This window comes from Ailuropoda melanoleuca, chromosome 5 (assembly GCF_002007445.2).
Source record: "Ailuropoda melanoleuca isolate Jingjing chromosome 5, ASM200744v2, whole genome shotgun sequence".
Lineage (NCBI taxonomy): Eukaryota > Metazoa > Chordata > Mammalia > Carnivora > Ursidae > Ailuropoda > Ailuropoda melanoleuca.
In genome coordinates this window covers 30453653-30471401 of record NC_048222.1, presented here as the reverse complement: position 1 = coordinate 30471401, position 17749 = coordinate 30453653, and the positions used below count along the sequence as shown (strand labels likewise).

At 43.3% G+C, this 17749-nt stretch overlaps 1 protein-coding gene across 10 annotated transcripts in view; it reads left to right on the top strand.

Annotated features, from left to right (window-relative positions):
* The window catches only part of FKBP5 (FKBP prolyl isomerase 5), a 112016-nt gene extending 97089 nt beyond the window's left edge, over positions 1-14927 (top strand). For all 10 annotated transcript variants that reach the window (XM_034660605.1, XM_034660609.1, XM_034660611.1 and 7 more), the window contains 4 exons: positions 1955-2038; positions 9835-10020; positions 11891-12130; positions 12818-14927. In XM_034660605.1, coding sequence (XP_034516496.1) covers positions 1955-2038; positions 9835-10020; positions 11891-12130; positions 12818-12922 — 615 coding nt within the window. In that variant the 3' untranslated portion in view covers positions 12923-14927. The remainder of the gene's footprint in view (positions 1-1954; positions 2039-9834; positions 10021-11890; positions 12131-12817) is intronic.
* Positions 14928-17749: the final 2822 nt, after the last annotated feature.

The window sequence follows — 17749 nt, the reverse complement described above, 5'->3', positions numbered from 1 at the left end:
AGTCATGGAGAGGAAGTTATTATCCAAAATGCAAGGCTTCGTGGGCCACCAGGCTCCGTGACAAGAGACCCAAGAGACAAACCTGCTGACCCTCTGACCTTTTCTTTTCCTACCCATCCAAGCCTAAAAAAGAGTTTGTCAGTTGCCTTGGATTCCAGAAGCAGCATCCCTCCTGGAGCATGTTTCTGTCTCAGGCCTACCTCTGGAGGCTCCCAGCAGCAGCTTCACCAGACACACACAAAGCGGATGTCTGTGCTAGGCATGTCATCGCTTCCAGTGAAGGCCCCTCTACATCACCAAGGCCCCACTCTCCCTGGGGAGCTTCAAGAATTGCATTCTGTATGCCCTTTCTTATTCCCGCAGCTCTGCCTCCATGTTCTGTACATTAAGCTGTGAACTGGAAATGTGACTGTTTATATTTTATTAGACTTAGTAAGGAAATCATTGTCCTGTGGGGCTGTAACTTTGGGCCAAGAAAGTCAGGGGAAGACTGCTTTGGGATTCTTCCCCCAACAGTGATGTTCCTGATCATACCCCTCGCATCCCATGTTCCCCCAGACAAACACATGCTCTTGTCATGACCATCACGCATTGTCCCGTGACCTCTCCCGAAGGCCTGCCAGCTCAGCTCTGATCCTCCAAAGCCGCCTTCATAGTACAGTGGTTTTTATTATTAGAGAGAGAGAGAAAATAATCTTTAGCATGTGGTTATTTAGACCTTTGGCTTTCCTGTTTCTCTTTGAACCAGGTAAACCCACAGCCCGCTCCCCTCCACAGCACAGCGGACATTGCTTACGGAGGCTTGTGTGCGGTAACGAGCCCGTGTGCGCTCCTTGCTCTGAGAGCGTGTTCCAGGAAGCACTGCTCTGTATATTTGAAACCATGTGAAAGTGTGATGTTGTTGGAAGCAATATGATTGAATCCTCTGCCTTGTAGTATTAAGAAATATTTGTACTCCATAAAGACTGAACTCCGTATAAAAAATGCAGAGGGTCCCTGTTACTAGATTTTTAAATAATAGAGCTAAATTGTTAGAAGCCACATAGGGTTGCCAGAAAGACTGGTAACTCTCATTATTCACTTGGTGGGGCGGGTGGCAGCAGGAATACATCACTAATTGTTTTTTGAATAGGGAAAATTTTACAGTTAACCACTGAAGTTTCGTAATTCCTGTGGAGTAAGTAGCACTGACACAGCCACTGTCATTTTCCCTAAAGGATCCCAGATTGTTCTGTTGACTCCTGATGCTCCCTTTAAATCCAGCTGTTCATACCGAAAGTGCAGTCGTGTTTGGATTCCGGTCTCTAATGGTGGAGAGTAAGAACACACACGATACAGAATAGCAAATGGTCGTGAAATCCTTTGAAATATTTCTGCATCAGCTCTACCCTACCAATTATGTTTTACTAGAAATCCCCCAGGTCTCCACTGGCAAGTTGACACAGTTTGGAAGCCTTAGTTGTTTCAGTGGAGAGACGACAACGTGACCTGGCATTTAAAAAAGTCTTTGTGAATATACAACTGTGACTTGACTACAGTAGCCTTCCCATTTTAGAGTTTGAAACACTGAGGCTTGAGAGAAACAACTTGCTGAAACTGTAATGGCAGTTTACTGGTGAAGTTTGTGGGAGGGCGATGAGGGACACCGGGTTTTGTTGTGTGTCCTCCCCTCATAACTCCAAAGTTACGCTCTTTGACAGCACGCAGCAGCTTGGGTCCCTTACTGTATTTTTGCCTCTCTTCCTTCTCGGGTAGCACGGGTCAAACTGCGGCATGGTCATCGTGGAAGGTGAGTTCTAGCCTGGCAGTGAATGGGCATAGCGCACAGTTTCAAAAGCCCGTGCGTTTTGAAGCGTGGGTATCCTAGTAGCAGTGGCCATGTGTTCTTACAGGCATCAGCGGATACGTTTTCCCTCTGTGTTCATCTAACCGTTGTTACAAATTTACACAACAGGCCAAAGAATCCTGGGAGATGGACACCAAAGAAAAATTGGAGCAGGCTGCCATTGTCAAAGAGAAGGGAACGGTGTACTTCAAGGTGTGTGAGTCCTTGTACAGTCTTTTCCATCTCAAAGAATTTGTTCAAGTTGTCAGTGACTTGTGCTCATATTCCCTACTCTGAATTATATCAGCACCCTTTTGGGGAAGAGTAAGTCTGAATTTTTACAAGTCTGCCATTTCCAGTATTCGAAATGGTGAGAAAGAATGGATTAATGTTACAAAAAGAAGACAGATGCCTCTTTTACACACTCTAGTTTGTAACCCTCCCTAAAGGCAGGCCAGGTCTGGCTGCCCCACCACCACCACCACTGTATCACCCAAGACCTAAGGCATCTTGCTTGGTGCGTAGTTGGCACTCAACAAGTGTTTGTGGAATGAAACAAAGACTGAATAGGATAATTGTTAGCAAGTGAGAATTCGTGGAGGTAAGTTTTATGTCATTTTTCTTTCTGCTGTCTCGGTCAAGCTACTAAGGCACATGACAAAAGGAAAGAGAACATGCACAGATTCCAGAAGAAACCAACAGGAGGAGAATATTCATTTCCTCTAGTGGCCAAAATGATCCCAGCCACACTTGGTTTTGTGACGAATCTTGAGAAACTCGTGAATGATATTTGTTATCAATTGCTTCTCGAAAGCCCTTTTTTGTTATATCTAGGACTGTATTACTTCTTCACTTCAATCTTAAACCCCCAGATACAAGAGAAAAAGAAACAGCACTTTATTCAGTTCTAATCAGAATGCTCTGCCCATTACTTCCCCACCCGCAACCAAGTACCTTCTCCGTGTCCAGAAGGAAGGGCTTAGAGATGAAGAGAGCCAAAGAATGGAGTTTTGTCAAGGTTTCTTTTTTTTTTCTTCTTGCCACTGCTGTTCATGAACAAAATTGGATGATGTTTTCAACGGTCTAAAGCAGTGATGCATAAATGTCCTTCAGCAAGTCTTTATGGAATGTCTGCTGAGACTTGCTGTTGCACTGACAACCTTGTCTGGAGGGAGGGGAAGCAGTGTTAGCCCCCATGAAACAACTAGAGAATTATGTAAGACTATATAATCAAGACAGAATTCACACAGTCAGGGGGCAACATGTGTGGTTGTTGTTTTTCAGACTGTGAGAACAGACCCATTATTGGGTCATGATACCAATTTAGCGGAAATGTATTGCATTATGTAGTTAAGATAAATTTTGTTTCATAAAATTTGTTCAGTTGTGTGTGAGTGGGTACTGGATCATAATTGAAAACATATTTTTTGCTATGGGTTATAGCTAAACACATTTGAAATCTGTTGGTATAGATAATCATTTATATTTATTTATAGCTATTATATATACTAAAGTAATATGTATGGATCACCAGAAAGCTTTGGGGAATGGTGGAATGAGCTCCAAATTGGGAAAACCGGGCTTTATGGCTCCAAATGGTTTAAAACTGTTAAACGTCCAAAGAGGTTACTTTCGTGTGTGAAGGCTGATGGAGTTAGGGGCGCCCGGGTGGCTCAGTCGATTGGGTGTCCAACTTTTGATTTCAGCTCAGGTCAATCTCAGGGTCATGGGCTTGAGCTCCGCGTCGGGCTCCACATTCACCAGGGAGTCTGCTTATCCCTCTCCTTCTACTCGTCTCCCTGCTTGCTTTCTCTCTCTCTCTCAAATAAAAAAATAAAATCTTAAAAAAGTGATGATGGGATGCCTGGGTGGCTCAGTCAGTGAAGAGGCCGCCTTCAGCTCAGGTCATGATCCCAGGGTCCTGGGATGGAGCCCCACATCGGGCTCCTTGCTCAGTGGGGAGCCTACTTCTCCCTCTGACTGCCACTCCCCCTACTTGTGCTCTCTGACAAATAAATAAATAAAACCTTAAAAAAAAGGGATGGAGTTAGATTAGATGATCCCCAAGTTTCTTTCCAGCCCTAAAGTTCTGAGTTTCAAAACTCTTGAGAGCAAGTTTGGATTTTTTTTAATTCTGATTGAAATATATTGGATACTTCGGAGCTATTCAAGTAAGATTCCACATGCGTTATTTGTAGACTCAAAATACACAATATGCTAGAATAAAATATTTTTTGTAAAATCCCTTAGGACCATAGGTCCTAAATGGTGTTTCCTATATACCTGGAGTCTATAAAAGTCCTTACTGTGTTTTTTTTATTTCCCAAACTTCTAAATAAAGTATTAATAGTTTGGGGATGGGGGGAGTTGGGGTTTTTGGCATTTGACTAGAATTATATCGACTCTGTGTGTTAAAATAGCTCAGCTATTCAGAAGCTCTAATTGGTTGCTGATGACTCAGAACTTTAGGGCACATTATTGGTAATGAAGTAATGTGGCAAAGCCACGTGTCGTATAGCTGTGTCCTGAACACATATAGAGAGATGGCCAGAATTAGTGATCAGTAGCAGAAAGCCGTGCTGCCGTGTCCATACAGTTACTTAACTTTGTCACTTTTAAACATCACAATTGTAATAGTGATTTGTGTATTTCATAATATTATGAACCTCTTAAAATTACTGATCTTTGGATAAAATCTGGACCAGCAGTCGCACATATGGAACATATTATTTTTTTTTTGAGAAACCTCCATAGTGGAACATATTATTTTTAACATGCAATTTGATAGACAAAATCTGTCAAAACATTAGTCTGTTGGGGGAAAATTAATGGAAGGTTCAAAACCACTGACCTAAGACTTTTTTCCCAGAATGTCTCTGAACATTTTGTACTACTAGAGACTTCCCTGGAGGCACCTTCCTAATTATAGGTAAAAGATCCCAGCAATGATCCTAGTTTTAGATGTAAGACTTCAATATGGTTGGTAGATAGTTTCCTGTACACATTCCCTTTTAAAATTTCAGGGCACGTTTCAATCTGCCACTCTGCCCTCCCGGGCCTCGTCTTTCCAGAGTGTTTGACTTGGCACGTTGAGGACATGCACAGAGTCCAGATGTGTGGGTGAGAGCAGAAGATGGGGTGAAGTAAAAATCTCTACTTCATGCCATCTGGTACATTACAGCTCCATTTTCATCGACCTGCGGGTTTGGTTTACACACAAGTGGGTAAATTTCTCCCCTTAGTAAAGGGTTGAATCGCACTCAGTTTTAAAATGGGAATCATTTTGCTGTTTAGGTTGTAAACTCCTCATATCAACCTCTGAACACTAAAGAGAAGAAAGGCAAAAGACTCCCTTCACTTGGCTCTGAAAATAATTAACAGAGGACAACATGCCATTATGCCAGGCATTGTGCAAGCCAATTAAACAGACCTGATTTTTGCCCTCAGAGCTGATAGTATTCTGCAGGACAGGAGCATTAACTATCATACTTGGTTAGTGTCTCTTTTCTGACTTGGAGACGAAGTGTTAAGAAGTCTGAGGATGCTGCAGTGATACGGGGCTCTCGCGCCCCCTTGTGCTCCTTGGGAAAAAAACATTTCTCGAGCAAGCTGGTTAAGGACCATCTTTCCACCGCCAAACCCTTTTCAGACAAACCAGGCTTTGCTATGTTTTGACTTTGCTGAACCAAGAAACCAATGCTGTAATTTAGAAACAAGTCATCCATAACTCTAGGATTTTAGGTTTAAAAAAAAAAAAAACTCTTTAGGAAGTGTCCCGCTGCCCTCTTTCTCCTCCCTTCATTCATTTAGTACAGGATTTCTCAACCTTGGCACTATTGACATTTGGGGCTGTATATTCTGTTTTGGTGAGAGGCTGTCCTGTGCGTTATAGGATATGTAGTGGCAGCCCAGGCTTCTGGCCACTAGATGCCAGTAGCATGCACACTCCTTGCAGTTGTGACAACAAAAAGAGTCTTGAAACATTGCCAGATGCCCCCCCCCCCCCCCCCCGTGGGGAGCAGAATCACCCCCCGCTGAAAACTTGTTTTAGTACATTAGAAGCAGAAATACCACAAAACAGACTTTTGTTCGTTGGAAGTTGAGCTCTAAATAAAATTTAGATACAGATGAAAGAGCTTTCAAGAAGTTAAAATGCTGTATAAATATAAAGGAACTATTAGTTTTTTTGGTTTTGATTTTTTGGTTTGTTTTGTTTGCTTGTTTTTTGAAACCATAGCCCTTTAACATTCTGATTATTTAGAACCTACCATTATTTTTGTATTATTATTCATTTGAGAGAACAGGAGAGAGCACAAGCAAGGGAATGGGCAAAGGGAGAAGCAGGCTCCCGGCGGAGCAGGGAGCCCGACATGGGGCTCGATCCCAGGACCCCAGAATCACGACCAAAGGCAGATGCTTAACCAAGTAAGCCACCCAGGTGCCCCAGAACCTACCATTATGATAAGATCTGGGTCATTGTCCTCCCTGGCTTTTTTCTTTCCCTATAACAATATATTAGGAGATAGATAGAAAAGATAACAAGTACATCTGAGAAGAAAGAGGAAGAAGCAACTCAGCAGAACACAGAAAATACCTGTCCTTTTATCTGATCTAAGTAAAATGATACCTTTCGTTTCTACCCACTTCTCCATTTTTGATCCCAATGATAGAGGAAGTTTTGATTCCATAGTTACATCTTTGACCTTGATATTTCTTCAGCAAACCTTCGCTAAGGGCTTCTTTGTGCCAAGTATCTTTGGATATTCCAAGGGGGTAAGACATGATTCCTATCCTCAAATTGCTCACCATCCAGCAAGAGAAAAGACAGGGAAATAAAGAAATGACAAACCCTGAAACTCATGAGGACTTTATTTTTTGTAGTGCCCCAAAAAGGAGTAGTGGGCCTCAGGCTCTGACAAAGTATAAATGTTGTCTTCATTACCTTGGGCTGCCATAATAACATCTCCTAGACTGGGTGATGTAAACAATAGGAGTTTATTTCTCACAGTCCTGGAGACTGGAAGTCTAAGATCAAGGTGCCAGCAGGGTGGGTATTTTGTGAGAGTGCTCTCCTTGGGTTCCAGGTGGCTGCGTTCTCGCTGTGGCCTCAAATGAACTGTCCTAGGTAGGGGAGAGAGAGAGAGAAGGAAGTTCTCTGGTGTCCCTTACAAGGGGATTAAGTCCATCACGAGGGCCCCACCCGTAGGACCCCATCTAAACCTGATTATTTCCCAAAGGCCCCATCTCCAAATACCATCACATTGGAGACAAGCCTTCACCATATGAATTGGGGGCAGAGGGGACACAGTTCAGTCCATAGCATGCACAATATAACTTCCGCAAAAATTTCAGCATTTGTTATAAAAGGGCCCGGATTTCATATTCTTATAAATAACCGTATCACAAATTTCTGAGGCAGAGAGGATAATAGACTTTGATTTTAGTATGCTTTCCTTAAAAACACTTCAGAATTTTTTTGCACTGCTCTTCTGTCATAGAACCTATGAGTTCTGTAAGTCTTCTGTTCCCTGAACGAGTCACTTGTGAAGTGGGATGTTCAGTGGGGGAATGTAGCCTTCCTTTCATTCCGACTTAGGCCTTCCACCTGGAACCATCTGCCCCATCCTCATTACCAAAAACCAGCATCAGGGCTTCTTTCTACAAGTGGAGCTCCTTTCTTGCACCAGCCTGTTGAAGTCTTTTGCAACAGGAACATTCTGCTCTGGGTTTCTCTCTTCTTAGTCATTGGGTGACCTTTGGAGTGCACGTGGGGAGACACCTCTACATTGAGGTGTATACACTGCTTTGACTGTGGTAAGTCCTTGTGACATGATCTTAGCACTGATCATGGTCAGACACTGGATCTGATACCTTCAGGGATCTGGCTACAGTTCTGCCATCTGGAGGGTGTGTCCTCTGTTTGCAATCCTATAGTCAAATCCTTCAGAGATTCCTCACCTGTACTCCCATTTTATGTGTGTATTTACCAGCTGTCACTTCTTTCATCTTAAAATGGCAATAAACACATTGTCTCGGCCCCATAATTTCTTGTATAGAGCATCTGTACAATTAATTCACATGAATTAACTACACAGTTGTTATTCATAATTGTTAAAATTCTAATCAGGTAAGAGCAAAAATACAAGAGAAAGATTTTTCTCATGTAGTTAGCTGACATCTATGTGATAATTATTAAGTTTTATAGTAATTTCTGTTGTATGCTATTCAACTATGTATATTTCTATTGTCTGTAGCTCAGAGGTCAGCAAACCACACCCTGTTTTAGTGAGTAAGATTCTACCAGGACACAGCCACAGACATTTACAAGCAACCCTTGAACAACGTGGGTTTGAACGTCACCGGTCCAATTATATACAGACTTTTTTCAATAAATGCTGTACAATATCATAAATGTATTTTCTCTTATGGTTTTCTGAATAACATTTTCTTGTTTGAAGCTTACTTTATTGTAAGAATACCGTACATAATACAAATAACAGGTAAAATGTTTTGATCCCGTTATCTGTTATCAGTAAGACTTCCAGTCAATGGTAGACTATTAGTAGTTAAGTTTTGGGGGGTTGGAAGTTATACACACACTCATCATGAGGAAAGTGCAAATCAAAACCACAATCAGATATCACCTCACACCTGTCAGAATGGCTAAAATCAACAACACGAGAAACAACAAGTGTTGGCTAGGAGGTAGAGAAGGGGGACCCTCTTGCACTGTTGGTGGGAACGCAAACTGATGCAGCCACTCTGAAAAACAGGGTGGTGGTTCCTCAGAAAGTTAAAAGTAGAACTGCCCTAGGATCCAGTAATCACGCTAGTGAGTATTTACTCAAAAAATACAAAAACCCTAATTCAAAGGGATACATGCAGCCCTGTGTTTATAGCAGCAATATTTACAATAGCCGGGATATGGAAGCAACCCAAGTGTCCATCAATACGTGATGGATAAAGAAGATTTGGTGTAAATTTATAACAATATTATTCAGCCATAAAAAGAATGAAATCTTGTCATTTGCAATGACATGGATGGAGCTAGAGTGTATTATGCTAAGTGAAATAAGTCAGAGAAAGACAAATACCCTATGATCTCACTCGTGTGGAATTTAAGAAACAAAACAAAGGAGGGGGGAAGACAAACTAAGAAACAGACTTACCTATAGAGGACAAACTGACAGTTACTAGAGGGGAGGCTGGTGAGGGGACGGATGAAACAGGTGCTGGGGGTGAAAGAGTGCACTTGTCATGATGAGAAAAATGGATAAATAAAATAATAAGTAATTAAATCATTTAAAAATAAGTAATACGCAGATTTTCAACTACACGGGGAGTCACAGCCCCAACCCGTGTTGTTCAGGGATCGAGCGTATTTATATATTGTCTGTAGCTGCTTTTGCCCCACTGTTGACCGAGTTGCAACAGAGATGGTTTGGCCTGCAAAGCCTGAAATATTTATTACCTACCCCTTCACAGAAGAAGTTCGGCAGCTCCTGGTTTAGATCACTAAGGTTTGCTGTGTGTGACCGGCACTTGGCAGCACGTAGTCTCTCCTGTGCAGTGCTGATTGTCAGGAGGAAAGGGAAATTAACTTCCCCTTCAAGTAAACTAGTGATAGAGTCTAAAACTACTCACCAACCATTTGCAAGGCTGATAAATGCTAGCAGCAAAGCATGTAACCCAAAGCCTTGATGCCCTCCTGCTAGAAGAACCGTCCGCTCTGAAAAGGACGAGATGGTACATGCTGGAGAGCAGCGTGGCATAGCGCGCTGTCCTGAACCAGCTCGGAGGCCACTGGCACTGCAGAGAGAACGGAAGAGGGATGGCCTGGATGGCCGTCTCCTAAGAGCAAAAAGAAATGATCAAATGCCATGGTTAGTATGAGGGGATTGATTCATTTGGAGGATTTGGTTGTCTCAGGGAGGCCTGAGCTTACGTTTCTTTTGTACCTTCCTCCGGAGCCCATACAACAAGTAATTACTAGCTTTTTTTTCTCCCAGGGAGGCAAGTACCTGCAGGCCGTGATTCAGTATGGGAAGATCGTATCGTGGTTAGAGATGGAATATGGCTTATCAGAAAAGGAGTCTAAAGCTTCTGAGTCGTTTCTGCTTGCTGCCTTCCTGAACCTGGCCATGTGCTACCTGAAGCTTAGAGAATACACCAAAGCTGTGGAATGCTGTGATAAGGTAAAGGGTGTGTGCGTGTGGACTGGACTTTAGATATTCCAAATCTTTTTCTCCATCTTCATACTTGGTCGTCTTTTATTTCTTCTTAGCCCAGGGGTGGAGGGCTTGTCATTTTGCTCTGTTATATTCATTTGTTTACTTGGGATTATTTGTTTCTCGGGAAATTCAGAAAGATTGCGATTACAGTCAGACTTTTTTTTTTTAGGATTTATTTCTTTTAGAGGGAGAGAGTGTGCATAGGCACGCAAGAGAGTGGGGGAGGGCAGGGGCAGAGAGAGAATCTCCAGCCAACTCCCCACTGAGCAGGGATCCTGATGGGGCTGGATCCCACAACCCTGAGATCATGACCTGAGCCAAAATCAACAATCAGATGCTTAACTGACTGAGCCACCCAGGCGCCCCACAGTGAGGCTTTTCTGATGCGTAGACTATAATAATATGTTTTGAATACGTTTTGTTAAAATTGGGGCACCTGGGTGGCTCAGTGAGTTAAACGTCTAACTCTTAATCTCAGCTCAGGTCTTGATCTCAGGGTTGTGAGTTCAAGCCCCGAGTTGGGCTCCACACTGGGCATGAAGCTTACTTTAAAAAAAAAAAAAAGTTAAAATTCTTACCATCCATGACCTTCCTTAAATCTGTGGTATTTGGTATTGAATTAGACATCATAACTTCTCAGGTTCAATGTAATAAGAACAGACTTAACTTAAGCCTTTCAGGACTTAAGTATGATAGACTTGGAACTGCTTACATCTTCTGTAAGGCCACTTCTATATACTTCTGGGATTGTTTCTACAGGTGAAATTTCTAGGTATGGAAATACAGAATCAAAAAATAGGATTATTGAATGTTATCCATGTTTTTTTCTCATTATTGGCAACAAAAAATTCTTATTTTCATTTTTATTTCTTGGTTACTCATGAAATCATACATCTTTTCATTATTAGCCATTTGCATTTCCTCTGTGAATTGCCTGTTCACATCCTTCAACAAGATTATTTGTGTGATTTATACTGATTGAGGCAGTCTGTACATTATTACTGTTAACCCTTTGTCTGGCAGTAGAAACCTTGTTCTCCTCACTTGTAAGGAAAGTTTTAATATTTACTCCGTTGAATCTGTCTTTTACTTTCTAATTAGAAAGGTCTTCCCCACCCTAAGACAATAAAAATAATTCTGTTCAGTACTTGCAAAACCTAATGTAACGAGGTATGCTTTAAAAAACTAATTAAAAATAACCCTATTTTGATGGGGGAGGTTGCATGTAAGTATACTTGGCCTAGAATCTTTTGTGTTTTGATATGAGGTAAAAATGTAATTCTTATCTTCCATGTTCATAGCCGGTCTCGGCCCCAACTATTACAAAGTTAATCCTTTCCCTACTGATTTACCTTCACACCTTTGTCCCTGTTAAATCTTTTTATACACGACAGGAATCTGTTTCTGAATGCTTTGTTCTATTCCACTGAACTGTTTGCCCACAGACTAGCAATCAAACTTTTAATTTCAGTGGTTTCATAGTGTGTTTTGTTTTTTTTTCCTGTGGGAGGTCAAGTCCCCTCTCATTTTTTTTTCCCAAAATTTTCTCAGCCATTCTGAGCATTTACTTCTTCCACTGAATTTTAAAATGAACTTCTCAAGAGGCCCCTCCCAAGTCCCCTTGGGATCTTTATAGAAATTGGATCAAATACAGAAGTTCATTTGCGTGTAGTTAGTTGTATTTTGATAAATTACCTTGAGCCTCCTCTCTTCAATACACTTTTTCCAGTCCCCTTGGCCAGAAAGCTTTGGTAAGTTATTTACATACTGAATTTCTTTGAAACGTCCACAAGTTATATTCATGCTTTCTAAAATGTAGACCATCTGTCTCTAGGCCCTTGGACTAGACAGTGCCAATGAGAAGGGCTTGTACAGGAGGGGGGAAGCCCAGCTGCTCATGAACGAGTTTGAGTCGGCCAAGGGCGACTTTGAGAAAGTGCTGGAAGTTAATCCCCAGAATAAGGCTGCACGACTGCAGATCTCCATGTGCCAAAAAAAGGCTAAGGAGCACAACGAGCGGGACCGAAGGATATACGCCAACATGTTCAAGAAGTTTGCAGAGCAGGATGCAAAGGTATGTACAGAACCACCTGGCCTTCGGGTCCGTCACAAACTGACCTCGGCCCTTTAATTTGTGTTTCGAGGAGGTTAAGCATAGGCAACAAAGGCAGGTAGAGCACCCGAGAGGCCCAGGAATGGGCAGAATGACTTCTGATGCCATCTGAGGCTGGTTTGGATCCAGCAGTAGAATAGGCTCGTCTGCTCACCAGACGTAGAGTTATGAGGCACTGACGCGTCCATGGAAGAGAGGAGAAAAATAAGTTCCCTAGAGACGTACTGAAGTTTGCTAGTTTTTAAAAATCAAACACATCAAGTATTTTTTTCAGATGCTTCTTTGTTGAGACTTTCCAGGTCCCCGGGAAATGGGCCGCGATGGGGAAGCCCCACCATCATGCCCTTTACTTCATCAGCCTCCCTTCCAGCAAAGTTGTATTCTGGTCCTGAGTTCATCCTCCACTCCCCAGCCCTCTCGTGGCCCTCCCTGTGGCAAGCTAGTCATGTTCACCGAAGAAAAGTGAAAGCTCCCCACTCTTAACTGTTGGCAGCCCTGCCCTGACTTACCCAACCAGGGCAGCCCAGTGAAGTCCTCGTGATGCCCTCCTGTCTGAGACCCGACCAACAGTCAGGAGGAGGCAGGAATTATTTAAATGTTTCAGTTCTTTTTTACTCTAACCCTCTTGATTTCTTATTTTTTCTTCAGGAAGAGGCCAGTAAAGCCATGGGCAAGAAGACTTTAGGAGGGGTCACCAATGAAAAAGAAACAGAGAGTCAAGCGATGGACGAGAAAGCTGGAGGCCACGTATGACTCCACGCGAAGGAGGGAAGAGCTCTAATGAACTCGGCCCCCTCCTCCATGGGCTTTCACCCAACTCAGGACTCAACAGTGTTTAATGTAAAGTTTGTTAGAGTCTGTGTGAGTCTGGAAGCAAATGGCAAAACCAGTAGCTTCCCAGAAAGCAGCCACCCTGCTGCTGCCCCGTGCCCTCCTTGAGGGGGCGGCGTGGGACCGCTCCAGGTGGAACCGAACAGAGATGACTGTTGGTGTGGCGAGATCGAGCCGACAGCTAAGTCCCGCTCATTTCAGTTTCTGTCAACCTTCAGTATCTAATTCAGGGTCCCTTGAGATAATCCTAACAATGTGGGGCTATCTGTTAGGTTTTACATCTGATTGAACTTTAATAGCACTGCAGAAACCTAAAAATAAAGGCCTAGTGACTTTCTCCTTCCTTACAGTTGGGTGGGGGAGAGGAGGAGCAGGTTTTGTTTTTTAAATGACTGAAGTGCTAGCATTTTTAACCAACAGAACCCACGGGGAGAGAGGGGTCTGGAATCCCCTCAGGTCCTCAGCAGAGCCAGACTCGGAAAGCCAGAACCTCAGAGGTCACTTGCTTGCTGACTTAGCCAAACTCCTGCCTCACTAAGCCAGCCTGCTCGGGAGAGTGGGTCTCTCCTGCACCCAGCCTGGCCCTGGAGGAGGGCATCTGTCCTTCACAAAACATTCTTCAGCAAGGATAATGAGCAGAGGGAGCTGCTAGGTTAGCTTCCCCTGCTTTCGATTAAGTTCTGAGATGCTGAAATGTGAAAAGAGCAATCAGAATTGTGCTTTCTCCCCCCTCCTCCATCCCTTCTAGGAAGTAATGCTGGGTACAGTGCCGCCTGCTAGCGCCGCTGCTGTTCCGTTCTTACAATCTCTCTGACCTGGAGTGGATTCATTTACATACCCATTTAGGATCCACGTAGCTTTTTTTTTTGCTTTTTAAAAATTACTGGCTCATAAACATGTATACTGGGTTTATGAAACTTTATTTACACTCCTCTATCATGCAAAAAAAATTGACTTTTTACTACTAAGTAGCTTGATTTTTAAAAACAGTATCTGTGGAGTTGAAAAAATAAGGTATTGTTCTTGTACATTAAGGGTTTTCCTCACAGGTTTGGCACACGGTAGCTTTCTTCTCCTGCTGATGGCTTCTTCGTTCTGGTGTAAGTTGTGAAAAAGAATTGAAAACCGCTTCCTGTGCAGGCATATCTCGCCTAAAAGCTCCAGTCCTGGAGCACTGAATCAGGGCAAGTCTTAAAATACGTACACGTAGTGGAATCTTGGTCCTTACGGGTAACCGAAGACTGAGCACGGCTTTGTCTCCCTGCCGCCTGAGAAGCGATTGTGGGCACGCGTTTGCAGCCGAAGGAAACAGTAGCTGCAACCTGGAACATCTCACTTTGTAAAATCCTAAAGAACACTGGCAATTACTAGTTTTTACTTTTATGGTGGTTTTAGCAAAACACGTTCATTGTTAGGTTAGGACCCACATCAAAACCTAAAAATAAAATCCTTTCCATTTATACCAGTTTTCTTCTCCATGGAACGAAGGGAATTAAATCGTTTCTCCTTTGACGACTAGAATCCTTTTAATTTCTCATTTTTGTCTTTTTTCATGAAATTTCTTTAAAAAGCCCCAGTATCGCCTAGGAAACATGAAAAGCAGAAGTTGATTTTGCTTTGTTTGCTTGACTCTTGAGTATTTGTAGCCCTGTTGACTAGAGCATGACTCCAGTGAGGCAGAGACGGAGATTTGATCCTAAGAAGGCCAGTTAGCTTTTTGCAAGGTAACAAACAAAAAACGATTCCAAAACTTAGATTATCCCAGCCAGTTGTCTCCCGAGTGTGTGTTATGGGTCACCCCGTGGCGGGGGAGTGGGCAGGAGTGCGTGGAGGGGAGGGCTGGGCTGTGAGGGTGGTTCTGAGCAAACGATGGTGAGGTGCCCATCACCACTCGAGAAGAATAAACTTCATATATTCTCGTATCAAACTGAGTCATCTCAATTTGTCTAGAAACCAGCAGATGTCTTTGAACCACCTTTCAGACTGCATTTGGAGTGCTGAGGCAGCATATGAATAATTAAAAACTTGCTTTTTTAAAAAAAAAATCATCAGATGCACTTTTTTGTGTTCCTTAAATAAACTAGACAGCCCAATGATTTCCCATTATTCTTGGGTTTTGCTTAAATAGTCCTCAGGAAAGATTGTTTTGGTTGGAAAACTAGGGTGGGGGCCAAGCTGAAGAAGCGCGGCGTCAGGACACTGGCCGGAGACAGTACTGTCCTCCGCGCTCTGTGGCCCAGCTTGCGGTCAGCGTCGGGCTAACGGTGGTGGAATGAGGCATCTTCGTTCAGATGATCCAAATCATCAGAAAAACAAGAGGATTTTGTTTTCTCATCAGCCAGTGGGGATTCCACCATCTTAACCGATTGCAAGGTAGGTTCACGTTGGGAAATGAAGAGATTAATTGTGCCCTCTGGAAAATACATAAAACATAAGCACGCGGCAGGCGATGTTCTGGGTTCAGCATGCATTTCCTCTTTCCTAACTAGCATATTTCAGCAGATACTCATGGCTACATACCCTGAAGGCCTAAGGAGAGGCCACATCTGCAAAAGAGAGGGGACACAGACCTGCGCTGGCCGCGAGCCGGCCTCTCCTAGTACCACCTACAACATCCGCGCACGGGCCAGTGAGGGCTCCGGACACGTCACCTTTCATCCCTCCGAATTCCGGGTCTCATCTCCAGGTTTGAATTCTCCTCCTCCCCTTTGCTGCTAAATTATCTGGTAATGAAATAATTCCCTTTATTTGCCTGTGTTTTCTAAGCAAAGAAGGATCACCCTAGGGGTATTAAGGCTAGCCAGAGAAAGTTGCCCAGCTGTAGGTTTGTGACCGGGGTAATTCAAGGCGGCCTGCGTCCACTCCAGAGCAAGAGGGGTATCCGTGAGGGGCTTTGTCTGTACTTACTCAGCCTGCTCAGCATGGTGCATGAGGATGTATTCTCTGCGTTTGGCAACCCCGGGAGACTCACGAGCGTTTGTGACAAAATGCCTTGAATTTGAGCTAGTCAAAACCCCACAACTCTGAATTCCCTGACCTAGCTGTATATTTTTTCCATCAGCTGGCTGCTTACGTGTTTGAATATAATGACTGACAAAAGTGTACATAAAAGGACATTCTTTCATGGCTTGAGAAAGTTTTCAGGGACCCTCACTCAGTGCTTCCTTTTGTATTTTTCTCCTATGTGGCTGACATTCGAGGGGAGGTAGGGACAGGATACGGAGAACACCCAGTAATTTCATGACTGCTATTTGCGTAACTTATCGCGATCTAGAATTGCACATCATCTTCCTGTGTGACCGTAGTAATACAGTGCAGAAAAGGGACGTCACAGAACGTAACTCCCAGAAGGATCTTTGTCAGCATCCCGTTGGGGCCAACCACTACCTACAGATGGGACAACCAGAGCATAGTCCCCAGTGCAGGAATTCCCGGAGGACCTGGGAGACTCAAATGGGGGAGGACCCAGAACGGTGAAGTGGCCGCCCACCGTCATCTAGGTCAACTGATGCCCTCACACAATTCCAAAGTAGGTGTTTTTCTAGTCTGCAGCATGATCTTTCGGCCTCTGGAATGGGCTGTTTGTAGTTCCTTAAAACCCCCAAGCATTCGGTGGACCTCAAATGGGAACAGAGCCATAGGCTTCATAATTCTACTTTGAAGTAAAAATACGGGAAATGCGTGTTTTGCTTTTTAAAGAATGCTCTGGCGAAGTTGGTCGAAGGGTATACAAGAACTTTCTGTGCTATCTTTGCAGCTCTTCTATAAATCTGAAACTATTCAAAATTTTTAAAAAATTTAAGTGTATGGGTAAGATACCCTTTACTGAGCTCCAAAATTCTGCTGGTAATTTATTCTAAGGAAATAATCTAAGATGTATGCAAGGATTTAGTCCTAAGATGTTAATAGGAGTAGATGTACATAAAAGGGGATTGGTTAAGTATAATGAAGCATTCCAATCAACGGCGCATTCTGCAGTTACTGAAATAATATTTTACAAGTACTTGCAATGAAACGGTGTAGGAGTGCTAACAATACTGACTTCATCTTTGGCCCTCCCTGTTGTTCCTGTTTACTCGGAAACCTCTCTTGGGGCTGTGTGTTCCGGGTCCCTTGGAGGTTAATACATCCCTTAGAAATGCCCACCAAGGCCAGGATGGGGGGAGGCTTGTTTTGGCCTCCCACAAATCTGTTAGAGATCATCATCTTTTCCTTCCTGAGACACAGGTGGTGCCACAAGATCTAATTAAGAGTCAGCTGTCAATTAGGTCCATGCAAGCCCTTCGAGGTGCGTGTGAACCCTCTGGTCTCGCTACAGTGCCGTTCAGCGTGGACCCTCACTCTGTAAAATCTGTGAACTGAGGTCTGGATCTTGCAGAGAATAACTATGCAGCCACCATGGAACATCCTCCCTCCGACCCCACTGTAGTAAGTTACCTTGAATAAAACTCTGTAAACCATTTAAAAAAAAAAAAAAAAGAATGCACTGGGTTGAGAGAAGGAATTTTGGTGTTTGGGTTCTTTTTCAGTTCCTCTTCTCTAGGTATTAGAACCTCACAACCCACCACCTCGGAGTCTGGTTGGAGCAAGAAGAGGCAAAACGTTTTCCTTTCCACTCCGCTCATTATGAGCAGACACTTAAATATTCATGCTTGGCGGGACCACACCTTTTCAACATAATCAAGGGCAAGTAGTAAAATCTTCGATGATCGCATGGACAAGGAGGGGAGGTATCAGCTGCTAAGAACA